The following is a 14,611-nucleotide window of genomic DNA, read 5'->3' as shown; positions in this document are numbered from 1 at the left end:
AGCAGTATTAGCCTCCTCCCCCATACACACACAAAATTAGCCCACTCGTTTAATATAAACGAGACACAGTTAGATTATTGTGACTCATGCACATTAACTATGGTGACCTGCGAAAACAGTACAGCCAAAATTGCGTTACTGTTTTACAATAATTATTTTCATAATTTAAAGTAAATGAGAAACATAAGGTATGCCAAAATGGTTCAAATGGCTCTGAGCACTATGGAACTTAACTTCTAAGGTCATCAGTCCCCTAGAACTTAGAACTACTTAAACCTAACTAACCTAAGGACATCACACACATCCATGCCCGAGGCAGGATTCGAACCTGCGACTGTAGCGGTTGTGCGGTTCCAGACTGTAGCGCCTAGAACAGCTCGGCCACCCCGGCCGGCGTAAGGTATGCCACCTATATATAAGATATAAGAGGTAATTCGTTATTCAACTTACAAATTTGTTGCAATTGCTTCTGTTAGGCCATACAAGTTGTGCAAATTATAGTGGTTGCCATAATACTGCTTGGCAGACATACACAAGGTGTGATAGAAAAGATTTCCGCCTTCTAGAACAGGCACGTATGGAGGATAGTCCAGGTTGTTGAGAGGGCACCCTGCGGCTGTCCCAGAATAGAAGTTAGACGGCTCATTCATATCCTATGAATTAAAAAGAAATTAACTGCAGTCATGTAAACAAAACCAGAGCTGTTAGGGTAAGATAGGTCAAAGATAACAAAACTCTTAAAATACTTACAATCCAAGCACCGTCATAGGGGAATAAGTCATGCATGTTTTGAAGTTGTTTCAACCAGTAAGTAGTAGTCATCGGGTTGGTGAAGTCTGGCCACACAGTGGAAACTCGATTCCACACCTGTTCTCAAAAAAAAAAGGGAGAAAGACAGAATGAATCTTTCACTCTGCAGTGGAGGGTGTGCTGTGACAGAGTGCTTGTGACATAGCCACAACTAAAATTTTTAAATTATATATTTTTAGAAATATTTCTTGAAATTTGATATTTGTAGTGCATTTGTTATTGGGATCAACACTAGTATTAACACAGCTTAAGCAGAAACATCAAAAGGAATTAAAAACATGAATTTAACATAAATCAAATTCTTGGATAGTTTTTCCAATGTTTACTTAGCAGTTGTGACTTTACATCAAGAATAGTTCACACCATTAGAGCATCTCAAGAAAGAAAATGTATTGACACTATTGGCACTTTCCCCTAGTTGTCACTCTGCATTTGGTACCTGCAGCGTTGCTTCGTGTGCTAGCTGAAATATCACTGGTAAATAATTTCACAATCTTGAGTTTCCATGTTCTGACAATAAAGCTTTTGCTTCAGCACAGACTCCTATCATGAATAAATGAAGGATCTCTCATGTACCAGTGCTTCAGGTTCACTAAATAAGCTAGGTAGATGAATTTCATTTATCTCAATACAGTTTTCATTTTCTACTTTTGTACTTACGAATATTGATGACTTACTTTTCCAACAAATGGTTTCCCTGAGGAATTTTTAACAAAAATGCCCATCTGAAGACCCATATCATAAGGAGCATATGTACCAGGCACCTGCCCTGCACTTATTCCTGGGTCGATTAATGGTACAAAATGCATGTTTGCCTGGTAACAAATAAAATATATATTAACCAACATTAATAAATGAGAACAACTACCTACAGAAACACAGGTATGCTCACCTCATGTAATTCTTCAACAAACTTAGGCAGGCCTGCAAACCTTTTTTTGTCATAAGTAAAGTCATTACTGTCATTCATGTAATCGAGATCAAGCCACTGCACATCCTAAGGCAGGAGAAGAGAAACAGGATATGTTGAAAAGCGCAACACTTGTCAGGGTACAACCATCAAACAGAAGCACTTACTAGAATGGGGTTTTTAAATATAAATAAAAAAAGTAATTTAAGTAGATGCACAACATTAACAAAGCCAAAGGAACAAACCCAGCAAAGATTTGTTAAAACACCAAATACAAGCAGTTACTAGAATGAGGTACTTAAACATAAATAAAAGTAGTAATTTAAGAAGAAGCATAACAGTGACAAAGCCAAAGGAACAAACACACAAAAGATCATATACAACTTCTAATAACTACCTAATATTATCTCATATAATCAAATTGCATTTTATAGTGTAACTAGCTGACAAACACAGCATTGCCTAGGTGTTCATTCTGCCAATTTTTTTATTATTAACAAAACCTTATACGTACTCCTGCAGTATACTTGGTGCAAGATGATCCCAGACAGTTTCTGTATGCTGGATGCAGCTGTTTCACATGCCTACCAATATCTACCAATATGATTTTGTAAACATCTCAATGGCAACACCTCTTCATTTCTCTATAGATGGTTATTGTTTTTGCCTATAGCTGTTTGCATTTCACAATTGAAAGCTGTCAAATGTGTTTCCAGGTGTCAATGATTTCCTTAAATAGACAGGACTGTAAGAGTGTCTTAGCAGTAAAGAGTAAATGTGTTAAAACACTGATGTGGCATTTTTTCACACATCTCTGTGCTTATGACGTCATATCTCTTGAACTATGTGTCGTAGAGCAATATATGTGTATGCATACATTCAGCAGCTTATGCAGATACTGTTTGCAAATATGTTGTGAATAGATTCAGCAGCAAAGAAATAATAAGTTTACATGTGAGGCATAATGTGTCAGTTTTTCATGCATCCCAATGTTTATGTCATCATTCTTCTGAACTATGTGTGGTGCCATGATATAATTTTGTAGGTGTGTATAGTGGCACATGTGGATACTGTCCACAAAATTTATTGTGAACAGAGTTAGTAGAACTAAAGTAATAAATCTGAATGTCATGCATGATATGGCAGTTTTTCACATATCTCATTGTTTATGACACCATATCTCATAAACTATGATAGGTAGGTGGTTCTTACTTCCACAGCAATTGTTGCCTGACAGAAAGGAATATGTCTGCCAAGTTTGGTTGAAGTCAGTCCACTGGTATAGGAGACGTGGGGGAAAACACACACACACACACACACACACACACACACACACACACACAACACCAGATATATACTGATTTTTATGATATATGTATATGGATGAATTAAATGAGTTCCAAGAACATATTTTCAATTTAAAGTTATAAATTAATTATACATACTATTGGGATACCAGCTGCCTGTGTTTTCTTCAGTATCTCCTTTGTATAATTTAGTGTTTTGTAGCCAAATCTGCAACCAAAAATGCACAAGAATTATGAACATTTCCCTCCCTTTTAGTTGTTTTTTTTTTTTTTACATAATATGGCATTTATGAATTTCATTTAAGTTTAATTAATAAGCACGATTATCTTCTAGATATTTTATTTAGTTTATATAACAAATATAGTAGAACTTTTTACTCCGAAGCAACACAAAAAGTTGAAATCAAAACATGATGCTTCTTGAAGGCTAAAACTTAGTGGTAAGTTACTGTAGAACATGTTAAAAGAAAAGTACAGTATTGTATTCTAAAACAATGCATTATTTAAATCTTTAGATATAACACTGGATAACTGATGAAGAGGTATGGAACTGAATCAAGAGCTCTGATGGACAACTTGACTGAATGAAGTGATAAACAGATAGTAAATATCCTGAGGTATCAAGGAATAGTTAATCTGGTAATTGAAGGAGGAAGGGAAGGGAAGGGAAGGGAAGGGAAGGGAAGGGAAGGGAAGGGAAGGGAAGGGAAGGGAAGGGAAGGGAAGGGAAGGGAAGGGAAGGGAAGGCTGTTAGTTACAGGTGGATGAATGAAGTTATTTATGGTAGTCATGCAGAGATAAAGAGAACAGACATGATAGACTAATAAGTGTGTTCTGACTGATGGGGAGGGGGGGGGGGGGGAGTCATAACAGTTTAATACAACTGTCAAAAATTATCGAGACAATCAACTTTATAGTTTCCTGAGTGTCCTTAAGGCTAGCTCGATTTTCCTACAGGTCGCACGGCTCTCTGGTAGAATGCTTGACTGCCATTTGATTCCCAACCAATGAAAATTTTTAAACAAAAGATTCTATGATGTGTGAAATATATAAAGATGGGGGATAAATTGGTATGGCACGAAACTGGTGATCACTGGTTAGAATCTCATTTTATCTGTTTTGGTTTTTTTTTTCTCTCCTTCATTTAGTTCAAATACTTATGTCATTTAAATGTAAAACTCATCAAATATATACTAATTAATGGTATCTGTCATTTTTATGAAAAATGCAGATCATCTTATTTCTAATTAAATACACACACAAAATGCCATTTTCATTGCATTTATAAATCCTTAATTACTGATCTTTGATAAAATATTGTTTAAATGAAAAAATTAGCAGAAAAGGAAAAAAAGTAAAATATGTGTGGATGGAATAGAGGGATGTGTAGTGCTGGAATGAGAACAGGGAAGGGGTTACATGGGCGAGCACAATGACTAATGAAGGTTGAGGCCAGGAGGATTACGGGAACGTAGGACATAGAGAAGGGACAGTTCCCACCTGCAAAGTTCAGAAAAGTTGGTGTTGGTGGGAAGGATCCATACGGCACAGGCTGTGAAGCAGTCACTGAGATGAAGGATGCTGTGTTGGGCAGTGTGCTCAGCGACAGGGTGGTCCTCTTGTTTCTTGGTCACAGTTTGTTGGTGGTCATTCACTCTGACAGAAAGCTTGTTGGTTGTCATGCCCACATAGAATGCAGCACAGTGGTTGCAGCATAGCTTGTAGATCACATGACTGGTTTTACAGGTAGCCCTCCCTTTGAGGGGATAGGTGATGTTAGTGACCGGACTGGAGTAGGTGATGGTGAGAGGATGTATTGGACAGGTCTTGCGTCAGGGTTTATTAGAGGGATATGAGCAGCCATGAGGTAAGGGGTTGGGAGCAGGGGTTCTGTAGGGATGGACGAGTATATTATGTAGGTTTGGTGCACAGTGTAATACCACTGTGGGGGTGGGGGGCGGGATAAGGAGGTGGGAAGGATAGTGGGCAGGACATTTCTCATTTCAGGGCACTACAAGAGGTAGTCAAAATATTGGCAGAGAATGTAATTCAGTTGCTCCACTCTTGGGTGGTACTGAGTTATGAGGGAAATGCTCCTCTGTGGCCAGACGATAAGACTTTGGGAGGTGGTGGGTGACTGGAAAGATAAGGAACGGGAGATTTGTTTTTGTACAATGCTGGGAGGATAATCATGGTGCTGTAACAGCCTCAGTGAGACCCTCAGTATATTTCGAGAGGGACCGCTCGTCACTGCAGATGTAATGAAAACAGGTGGATGGGCTGTATGGAGAGGATTTCACAGTATGGAATGGGTGGCAGCTGTCAAAGTGGATGTACTGCTGGTGGTTAGCAGGTCTGATACGGACAGAGGTAGTGATGTAGCCACTTGTGAGGTGGAGGACAACATCTTGACAGGTGGCTTGTTGCGTTCAGGAGGACCAGGTGAAGTGAGTGAGTCAGAAGCTGTTGAGTTTCTGGAGGAATGTGGATAGGGTGTCCTCATCCTTTATCCAGATCGCAAAGATGTCATCAACGAATCCAAACAAGGTGAGGGGTTTAGGAAGGACTTCTCTAGGTGGCCCAAGAATAGCTTGGCGTAGGATCGAGCTATGCGGGTGACCATAGGCGTACCCCAGATTTGTTTGTAGGTAATGCCTCCAAAGGAGAAGTAATTGTGGCTGAGAATATAGTTGATCATAGCAACCAGGAACGAGTCGGTTGGTTTGGAATCTGCAGGGTGTTGGGAAAGGTAGTGTTTAATAGCAGTAAGACCACAGGCATTGAGTCAACAGTGACGAGCAGGGCACTGTGTGGTAAAGGGACAGGAACTGTAGAGATTCAGTAAAGGAAATAGTTGGAATCTTTTATATGAGAGGGTATGTTCCAGGTAATGGCTGAAGATGTTGTTCTATGAGAGCAGAAATTCTCTGTGTTGGAGCACAGTAACTGGCCACAATGAGGCGTCATGGATGGTTGTGTTTATGGACTTCAGGAAGGACATAGAAAGTAGGAGTGTGGATCGTGGTAGGGGTGAGGTGTACTCTGGGGGGGGAGGTTCTGGGAAGGGCCTAAGGATTTGAGGAGAGACTGGAATGGGGTCACTGTGGCAAGGTATGTAGGTGGATATATCTGACAGCTGGCGGTGTCCTTCTGCCAGGTAATCCTTGCGTTGTGAAACAAGGTAGGGTTATGAGGTCAGCGTCAGGTTTTAGCTGGTGGGCTGTGGTTCTTTCTGCAGATGTAAGGTTCTGTTTGCATGTTGAGGGATTTGGGGTATGATGGTGAGGCAAGGTTCAAGGTTAAGAAATGCTGGAAAGCTAACAGGGTGTGATTTGGGGGCAACGGGGGTGTATCACAGTTGGATGGAGGAGTGAACTGAGTCAGGCATGTTTCAACATTGGTCTCTGGTCGAGTACGATTGGTAGGTTGGCGGCGGAAAAGTGTTTCCACTGTAGGGACTGGTGGAAGGAGAAAAGTTATTTAACAAGTCCTGCATGATTGAATTTGAGAGTGGAGCAAAAGGTGAGGCCTTTGGAAAGGACTGATATTTCTGCAGGGCTAAGGCTTTTGGAGGAAAGGTTCATGACTGTGTTTTGGGTCTGTATAGGTTCTGGGTTCTGTGCAATGGTGGGAGGGAGTTTTGGGGTGTGGAGTAAATTTAGTAGGTCTGTGAGACAAGGTTTGTCAGCTATGAGGGGATGTGGGGGAGGTTTGGAGGTTGTAGAGTGGTGGACAGTGGTACTCCAAGTGGTAGTAGGAAGTGAGCAGGCTGGAGAGGTTTTTTGGGGTGGTGGTGTGTATGTTGCTCTAGTTCCCTGAGGGCAAGAGTTTCAATTTGTATTATCAGATAAAGGAATTTGGGATTGCATAGCAGGAGAATTTTACCAATGGAGAGAAGGTACTGCAAGGAGGTTTGGGCTCGGATGACTTGGTTTTGAAAGACTATGTTGATGAGGGGTAAGGTCTGGTGGAATCTGAACAGATGGAGGAAGGGTGCCAGCCGGAGATGGGTAATTTGACGGTAAGGCCATTTGGGGGGATTCCATGAGCAAAGCAACAATGCAGGAACAGTATGTGGGACTGAGTCCTGGTTAGGGACAAGGAAAATTTTCTGCAATGATGCAGATGGAAGGAGCAAAGATCCACAGTGTTGGAAAAAACGCGAACAAATACATAACAAACTTAGAATTACATCTGAACAAATTTGCAAAAATACACCCAAATACATTGGAAAAATCACGAAAAGGGGAAAACAAGAGGAAATCTGAGAGAGTACAACAATAGTAAAAGGCGAAAGCCCACTGCAATTGTCATGAAGTCACAATGAGAGCACAGAAAAGATATAAATAAAAAATATTTTACTGTGGGTTGCAGGTCTGAGAGTGGATAAGTGTGAAGAAGGGGGATGGCAGATGTAACTGGATGGTGCGAACTAGGATAGAACAGAGAAAGAGTGGGCAGTGGGGAGGGGTTTGTAGGATGAGATACAAGATCATGAGGCACAAAGAAGGTGTGGGAAATAGCATGTGAAAATACGGATCTGTGATGCAGGAAGAGTGATCTCTTTGAAGGTATAGGATTAATGATATTGGCAGGAGTAATTTGGGACACCAGACCCAGAATCCTAAACCCCTCATCCAGTTTAGATCCATTGATGACATCTTCGTGATCTGGATTGAGGGTGAGGACACCTATCAAAATCCTCCAGAACCTCAACAGCTTCTCATACACTTGCTTCACCTGGTCCTACTCAACCCAACAAGCCACCTTTTCAGATGTTGGCCTCCACTTCAAAGATGGATGCATCACTATCTGTGTCCATATCAAACCTACTGAACACCAGCAATACCTCCACTCTGACAGCTGCCACCTGTTCCACGGAAAGAAGTTCCTTCCATACAGCCTAGCCACCTGTGGTCATTATATCTGCAGTGACAAGCAGTCCCTCTTGAAATACACCGAGGGTTTCACTAAGGCCATTACAGACCATAATTATCTTCCAAACCTTCTACAAAAACAAATCTCCCATCCCTTATCTTTAAAGTCCCCCCCCCCCCCCCCCCCCCAACCTCCCACAGTCTCACCATCTGGCACAGAGGAGCATTCCACTCGTAACTCAGTACAATCCAGGACTGGAGCGACAGACTCACATACCCTGCCAGTGTTTCAACTACTTCTTGTCGTACCCTGAAATGAGAAATGTCCTGCCCGTTATCCTTCCCACAACTCTCACAGTGGTATTACACTGTGCACCGAACCTACACAATATATTCATCCAACGCTACACAACCCTTGCTCCCAACCCCTTACCTCATGGCTCATACCCCTATAATATACCTTGATGCAAGACCTATGCCATACATACTCCCACCATCACCTACTCCAGTCCGGTCACAAAAATCACCTGTCCTATCAAAGGCAGAGCTACCTGTGAAACTAGTGATATGACCTACAAGCTACTCCTGCAAACACTGCCACATTCTGTGTGGCTACGATAACTTAACAAGCAGTCGGTCCACAGGAATGGCCACTGGCAAACTACTGGACCACCTGTTGCTGAGCACGACATCCTTCACTTCAGTGACGGCTTCACAGCCTATGACTTATGGATCCTTCTCACCAGCACCAGTTTTTCTGAACTGCACAGGTGGGAACTTTTCTGTAATATATTCTACGTTCCTGTAACACTCTTGGCTTCAACCTTTGTTACCCTTCCCTGCCTGTTCCCATTCCAGCACTACACATCCCTTTATTCCACCCATGCACATTCTACTTCTCTCCTTTTCCACTACTCCCCCCCCCCCCCTCCACCCCTTCCCCACTCTCCATTTAAGCTCCCAACTGCACCTAGCTGCCCACCCTCTCTCCAACTCCTCCCAGCAGTGTGCATCATCCCCCAGCCCTTCCCTGCTATCCTTTACTCTCCCCATCCCAGCCACCCCCTTTTGTGATAGTCTTTCTTTTTTGTGCCTATCTGCAACTCAGCTTCTCCACTATATGGTGATATTTCATCCTGAACTTTCCATTGTTAGGTTTCAGCTACAATCACTTGAGTCAGGATCTCGGTTGCTTCAGCTGATTCTGTCTGAAGCTAAGACAATGAAATGGAAAACAATACAATTTTCACTGAGACAAGTGCAAAAAGGGAACTTTCATATACTGTATTAGCAGTTGAAGATTACAAGTTTCACACACCACATACTGGCCCAAAAAATAAAAATTACTTGCAGAAGTAATGACAATGGGGACACACTGTAAGAGGCTCCTTGTGTGGAATCCCTAGGTATCCAGATGGATAATAAACTGAGTTTGCACCACCCAGTTCATCAAAAAGCTCAGTCCTGCCTGCTCTACTCTTGTAAATATCTGTTTATTGCCTGGATCTACAGACAGGATCTCTAGCATACACAGCATACTTACGCTGAATACTGCCCCCTGGCTTAAACTTCAGGAAGAATGCACATAAGATAAAAAAGTATTTATTATACAGAAGGATGTAGTAAGAATGTAAAGCAGATAACCAAAAAGTCTTGCAAAAGCCTCTTCAGGGGCTCTTGGATCCTTACCATGTGTCAATGCATTTACTGTATAAAAATATCAGTAGTTAATAGGAAGAGTGAATTTAAGTTTAACTGCGAAGTTCATAACCACAATGCAAGGAGTAAAAATAATTTTCACACAGACTGTGCACTGCTATCTAGGATTCAGAATGGAGCTTTTTTTATTCTGTTGCAGAAGGTATACACTTCAAACAATGGGAAGTCCAGGATGGACTGTAACAATATTATGAAAAGGAAAGTTGCTACTCACCGTATAGTGAAGATGCTGATTAGCAGATAGGCACAACAAAGATACTGTCAAAAATAAAGTTTTCGGCCAGTAAGGCCTTCGTCAAAAACAAAAATAGACGCAGATGCAGACACACACACACACACACACACACACGTCTTAATAGGTATCAGGCACAAAATTTCAAATCCCAGTGAATCGTTTTTATAACAACAAAAGTGTGTACTTCTCTTCACTCAATATTTCTCAGATCCAGAAGGCATCAATTAACATCTCCAGTGTAGTTGTGGTTTCCTGAAGTCAACTTCAGTCATAAGGCTCACATACCTATTATTTTCTCCATACACCAAGAGCAGATATTTGTCACCCTTATGATTTCAGCAACATCTGGACCGACTTTATGCTCCACCTCAACTTTGTCCTTACTACAATGGTTATGGTTCCCATTAGTGTATCCTCTGTTCCAATTTTTATGCGACAGTCCCTATTTTTAAGAAATTGTGTTGGTATCCCCAAACACACTTTGAAGATACAGAAATGTGCTGAATTTTTATCTTATGTAGCGTTCCCTATTTGAACTTAGTATCTGACATTATAGGATGGTGTATTTCAAACAATGAACAACTATGGCATGCCAAGCTCATTGGGTTTGCATTAGTTGCAGCTTTGTAATTCCCACTTGTGGCAGTTTTTGGGTCATCGGCATCATTCTACTTCTGATCATTGGGTAGACCAGCAGTCCTCCCTCGAATGTCATTTGTTACATGTTCATTGAGACTGCCCATGTGTGGAAGCCATGGAAACTGCTTGTGACACTCAGTTTTCAGACACCCGTATTTTTTCTGGACTGTGGGACTGTCCCTGCAGCCCCCCATGGGTCGCTGCTGTGTATTTCACCGAGTTTGTTTGCATGTACATTTAGGACTCAAATGAAGAAGGCAGTGTCTGCCTCTTCCACAACAACACATTGTTGAGGTTTCTGGCTACGTACCAGATGATACTAGTCAAAGGCTGCAATCTGGTGCAATGTCTGCACGAGGGCCAGCAGCACGGTCTCCTCAATTTGTTGCACCCTAAGTCACAAGCCACGGAACACAGTGGCCCACCCCGTTTTCCTCCCCAGACTGCCTTTCGGTCCTATCCTACCGCCAGCAGTAGGCGTGGCTGTCGGTTATCGTGACGAGCTACGAAGGTTATCAGTTATTCGTGGTGGATGACGGTCACGCAATTCAGTTGCAGTCGCTGCCTGTTTGGACGTCACCACCACAGTCTTCCGGCCTGCTGGGTGACAGTGTGGTCACGACGTGGTGTAGGGCCACACTTGCCGTAGAGGGGGGAGGGGGGGGGCCTTCCCCGTTTCTGCAGCCTGCATTGTCCTCTCATTGTCTGTAGTCTCAGGCCCCACTGAGACTCATACCTGCACCTACCAAGGTGGAGCCCACGGAGTCTGAACTGCCCTCCTCCTCCTCCGCCCCCTGTCGATAGTGGAGGTGGCCGCACCTCCGCTGCTGCCAGTGGACATCCCATTGCCACCCTTCCAGCAGAACTAATGGCTTTTGGACAACATGATTGTGGAGATGAAGCAGTGATTAGTATGACTAATCAAGTATTCAAAAACAGTCTTAATCGCATTTATTATTATTATTATACCGCCAACCGGTTTCAACCCGACGTAGGGGTCATCTTCTGGGCGTTTACACCATTGGTCGACTGCTGGTGGTGTCACTCCTGTGTACATAACGGCAGGAAACTATGAAAATGGCCAGGCTTGGGTAGCAATAACCTGCACAGAACCAAACAGGCTGAAAGAGAACCTGGCAGCAGGTTCAGATGATAGTTTCCTGCCTTTATGTAAATAGGAGTGACACCACCAGCAGTCGACCAATGGTACAAATGTCCAGAAGATGACCCCTACGTCGGGTTGAATCCGGTTGGTGGTATAATAATAATAATAACTGCGATTAAGACTATTTTTGAATTATTGAGAACTAATGGTGTCAGTGCTGCTTCCTTCAGTGGTCGACCTGCTGCCTGGTTCTCTGGCAGCCTCTTTGGCTCTGTGCAGGAGATTGCTTCCCAAGCCTGGCCATTTTCATCCCTTTGGGGCCTTCTCAGGGAAGAAGGATTTTGTATCCCCACTGGCAGACATCATGATGGAGGCAGATGAGCTGGGCTTGGTAGAACTGCAGAATAGTGGGGAAACCTCCCATTGAGGGCACACACTGAGTTTAGTATGGGCAGACACACTGATGGAGACGTTTACCTGTGGGTGGCCATAAGCCGAGCAGGCCAGTGGTCATGCTGAGTCCAACCACCACGGACCTCACACTGCACACTGTGTCGACTGTTGTCGCCTCGTGCTCAGTCGACCACCACCCGTGCCATTCGTGTGCCGAGTTATCCCTATGCAAGTCTTTATGACTCTGGGACTTTCTGCTTCTTGTGGATTGACTCAAATGCTGAGTATTCGTTTCCTCTCGTGGGGTTCTGTCTGAACCACCACTGCCGGCCGTTGTGGCCGTGCGGTTCTAGGCGCTTCAGTCTGGAACCGCATGACCGCTGCGGTCGCAAGTTTGAATCCTGCCTTGGACATGGATGTATGTGATGTCCTTAGGTTAGATAGGTTTAATTAGGTCTAAGTTTTAGGTGACTGATGACCTCTGAACTTAAGTCGCATAGTGCTCAGAGCCATTTGAACCATTTTGAACCACCACTGGCCCATGAAATGCCCATGCCAATGGTGTAGAGTAGCAGCATTGCCACGGCAGTGCACATACTAACAAATATCCACAAAACCTCAAACAAGCTGTGGACCTGCAACTCTAAATGAAAAATATGCTCAGTGATCTAAGTTATATTGACCAAACACGTGGATTTGTTGATTTACATACTTACATTCATGGGGTCTCAAATAATTGCCAAATTAATATTAAGTAGTTGCAAGCTTGTGACATTTTTTCATGGAACCCGAACTCCAATATTTTCCTTCTATCCTTTGTAAACAGATTGAGTCTAAATGTCAAGTCACTCATTCCACAATCACTGAGCAATTCCAGCTGAATGAATGAAGGTTGGCATTGATATCACAGCAAAAAAAGATCATCATCCATATTTCATGAAAGCATTTGAGAAGGAAGTCTCAAAGACATAGTGCAATAACATTTCCAAACAACAAGAATTCTGGTTCCTGATAACCAGGCTATTATTATGACTACACACTACCTATAACTGGCTTCAAATGGCTCTGAGCACTATGGGACTTAACATCTATGGTCATCAGTCCCCTATAACTTAGAACTACTTAAACCTAACTAACCTAAGGACATCACACAACACCCAGTCATCACGAGGCAGAGAAAATCCCTGACTCCACCAGGAATGGAACCCGGGAACACGGGCGCGGGAAGCGAGAACGCTACCGCATGACCACGAGCTGCAGACTACTACTTATAACTATTTCCAAACAAACTTTCAATTTAATCAGCATCAGTTTTCTCTCAAGGCCCATTTATTGAAGCAAGGTTGTCCAAGTAATCAGTAAGGCAATAACCAAACATAAACTAGGCTCAGTAATGTCAATTATCAGCTGTATTCAGCTGATTCTACATAAAATTTAGCTCAATTTTTGAAGGAAACTGACACTGTGAGTTAATTACCTGCAGAGGTGGAAACCCAGCCCCCAGTATGGTGGCATGGCAGGGTAGCCCACTATATCTTGGTACTGCTGTACCACCTCAGCCGGTGAAGGACCCATGAACACGAAAAAGTCCAGGATTCCTCCTATTGTGCGAAAAGTAACTGCTGGTGTTGGCTGCAGAATCACCTCTAAAAAAATAGTAAACACCTTTTTAGACATTTATTCAAATTCAGAGTCCCAGCCTTTCATTGAACTATGACTCTGCCCCATCAGTAATCCTTAAAAACACAAATAAGCATTCAAAATGTTTTTGAGAAGTGAAACTAAATAACACAAACATCTGTCAAATGTACAATGCATCTAAACAATACTGAAATCCTTCAGGGGATTAATGAAAGGTGAGCAATGAGATTTATACCTTCTTTGCATTGTTCTAATAACAGACCTGTAATTGTTTTTCCAACATAGATGGCAGCCATTTGATAATATTCAAATATGGTGATAAGAAGAGGGAAGGGGATGTGAATTATTTCTGATAGGTGGTTTTCAAAGTACCATTGGGAATTTCCAGCCTTATAAGTGGAAGTGTTATTTTTACAGGAAACAAAGACAATACCATCATATGAACATGGGTCACCTAATATACTTTCATAGAATTGTCACCAGGGCACAGAAACACCACATGCTACAAACAACAGATGGTATGAATAAGATCTGTCATCTTGTAAAACCCCAACATAAGGCCACAAATATTAATTAATTTATATAGGTCAAAGAGGCTAGCCACCAGCCTCTTCAGAATGCAACTACCAACTTACATCCATGGGAAGATTACTTCCAACCTATGAAATGAAGAATTTCCACATTCTGCTTTACTGTGCAGCAACCCATGAACTGGCACTGTACTACTGATTAAAATAAAGGTGGTCTCAAGCACTGTGTAGTAAGAAAATATTAGAATGCAGAGGATCTGAAATTCTTACTTTGTTCTTCAAATGCATCATTGATAATGGCAGCTTATCTTCAATCTGGCAACCTAGTATCACTATGCCTACCTGGAATGGTAAAAGAGAAGTAAGAGAGTGCTCCAGCTATCTATCAATCAATCTCACGGCAGTTGGCGGCAATTGCGATGCCTGACTAGACAGTCCAGGACGG

The 14,611-nt window shown here is 42.4% G+C and overlaps 1 protein-coding gene across 1 annotated transcript in view; it reads right to left on the bottom strand.

Annotated features, from left to right (window-relative positions):
• The window catches only part of LOC126355930 (lysosomal alpha-glucosidase-like), a 130,575-nt gene that overhangs the window by 71,872 nt on the left and 44,092 nt on the right, over positions 1–14,611 (bottom strand). Inside the window, exons 5-10 of the mRNA XM_050006499.1 lie at positions 13,473–13,641; positions 3,166–3,235; positions 1,703–1,807; positions 1,488–1,625; positions 751–867; positions 451–653 (exon numbers count right to left, since the gene is read on the bottom strand). Of these exons, the coding sequence (XP_049862456.1) occupies positions 451–653; positions 751–867; positions 1,488–1,625; positions 1,703–1,807; positions 3,166–3,235; positions 13,473–13,641 (802 nt within the window). The remainder of the gene's footprint in view (positions 1–450; positions 654–750; positions 868–1,487; positions 1,626–1,702; positions 1,808–3,165; positions 3,236–13,472; positions 13,642–14,611) is intronic.

Source organism: Schistocerca gregaria, chromosome 3 (assembly GCF_023897955.1).
Source record: "Schistocerca gregaria isolate iqSchGreg1 chromosome 3, iqSchGreg1.2, whole genome shotgun sequence".
NCBI lineage: Eukaryota > Metazoa > Arthropoda > Insecta > Orthoptera > Acrididae > Schistocerca > Schistocerca gregaria.
Note: the sequence above shows the minus strand (reverse complement) of the source record. Positions and strands in the feature narration are given on the sequence as shown.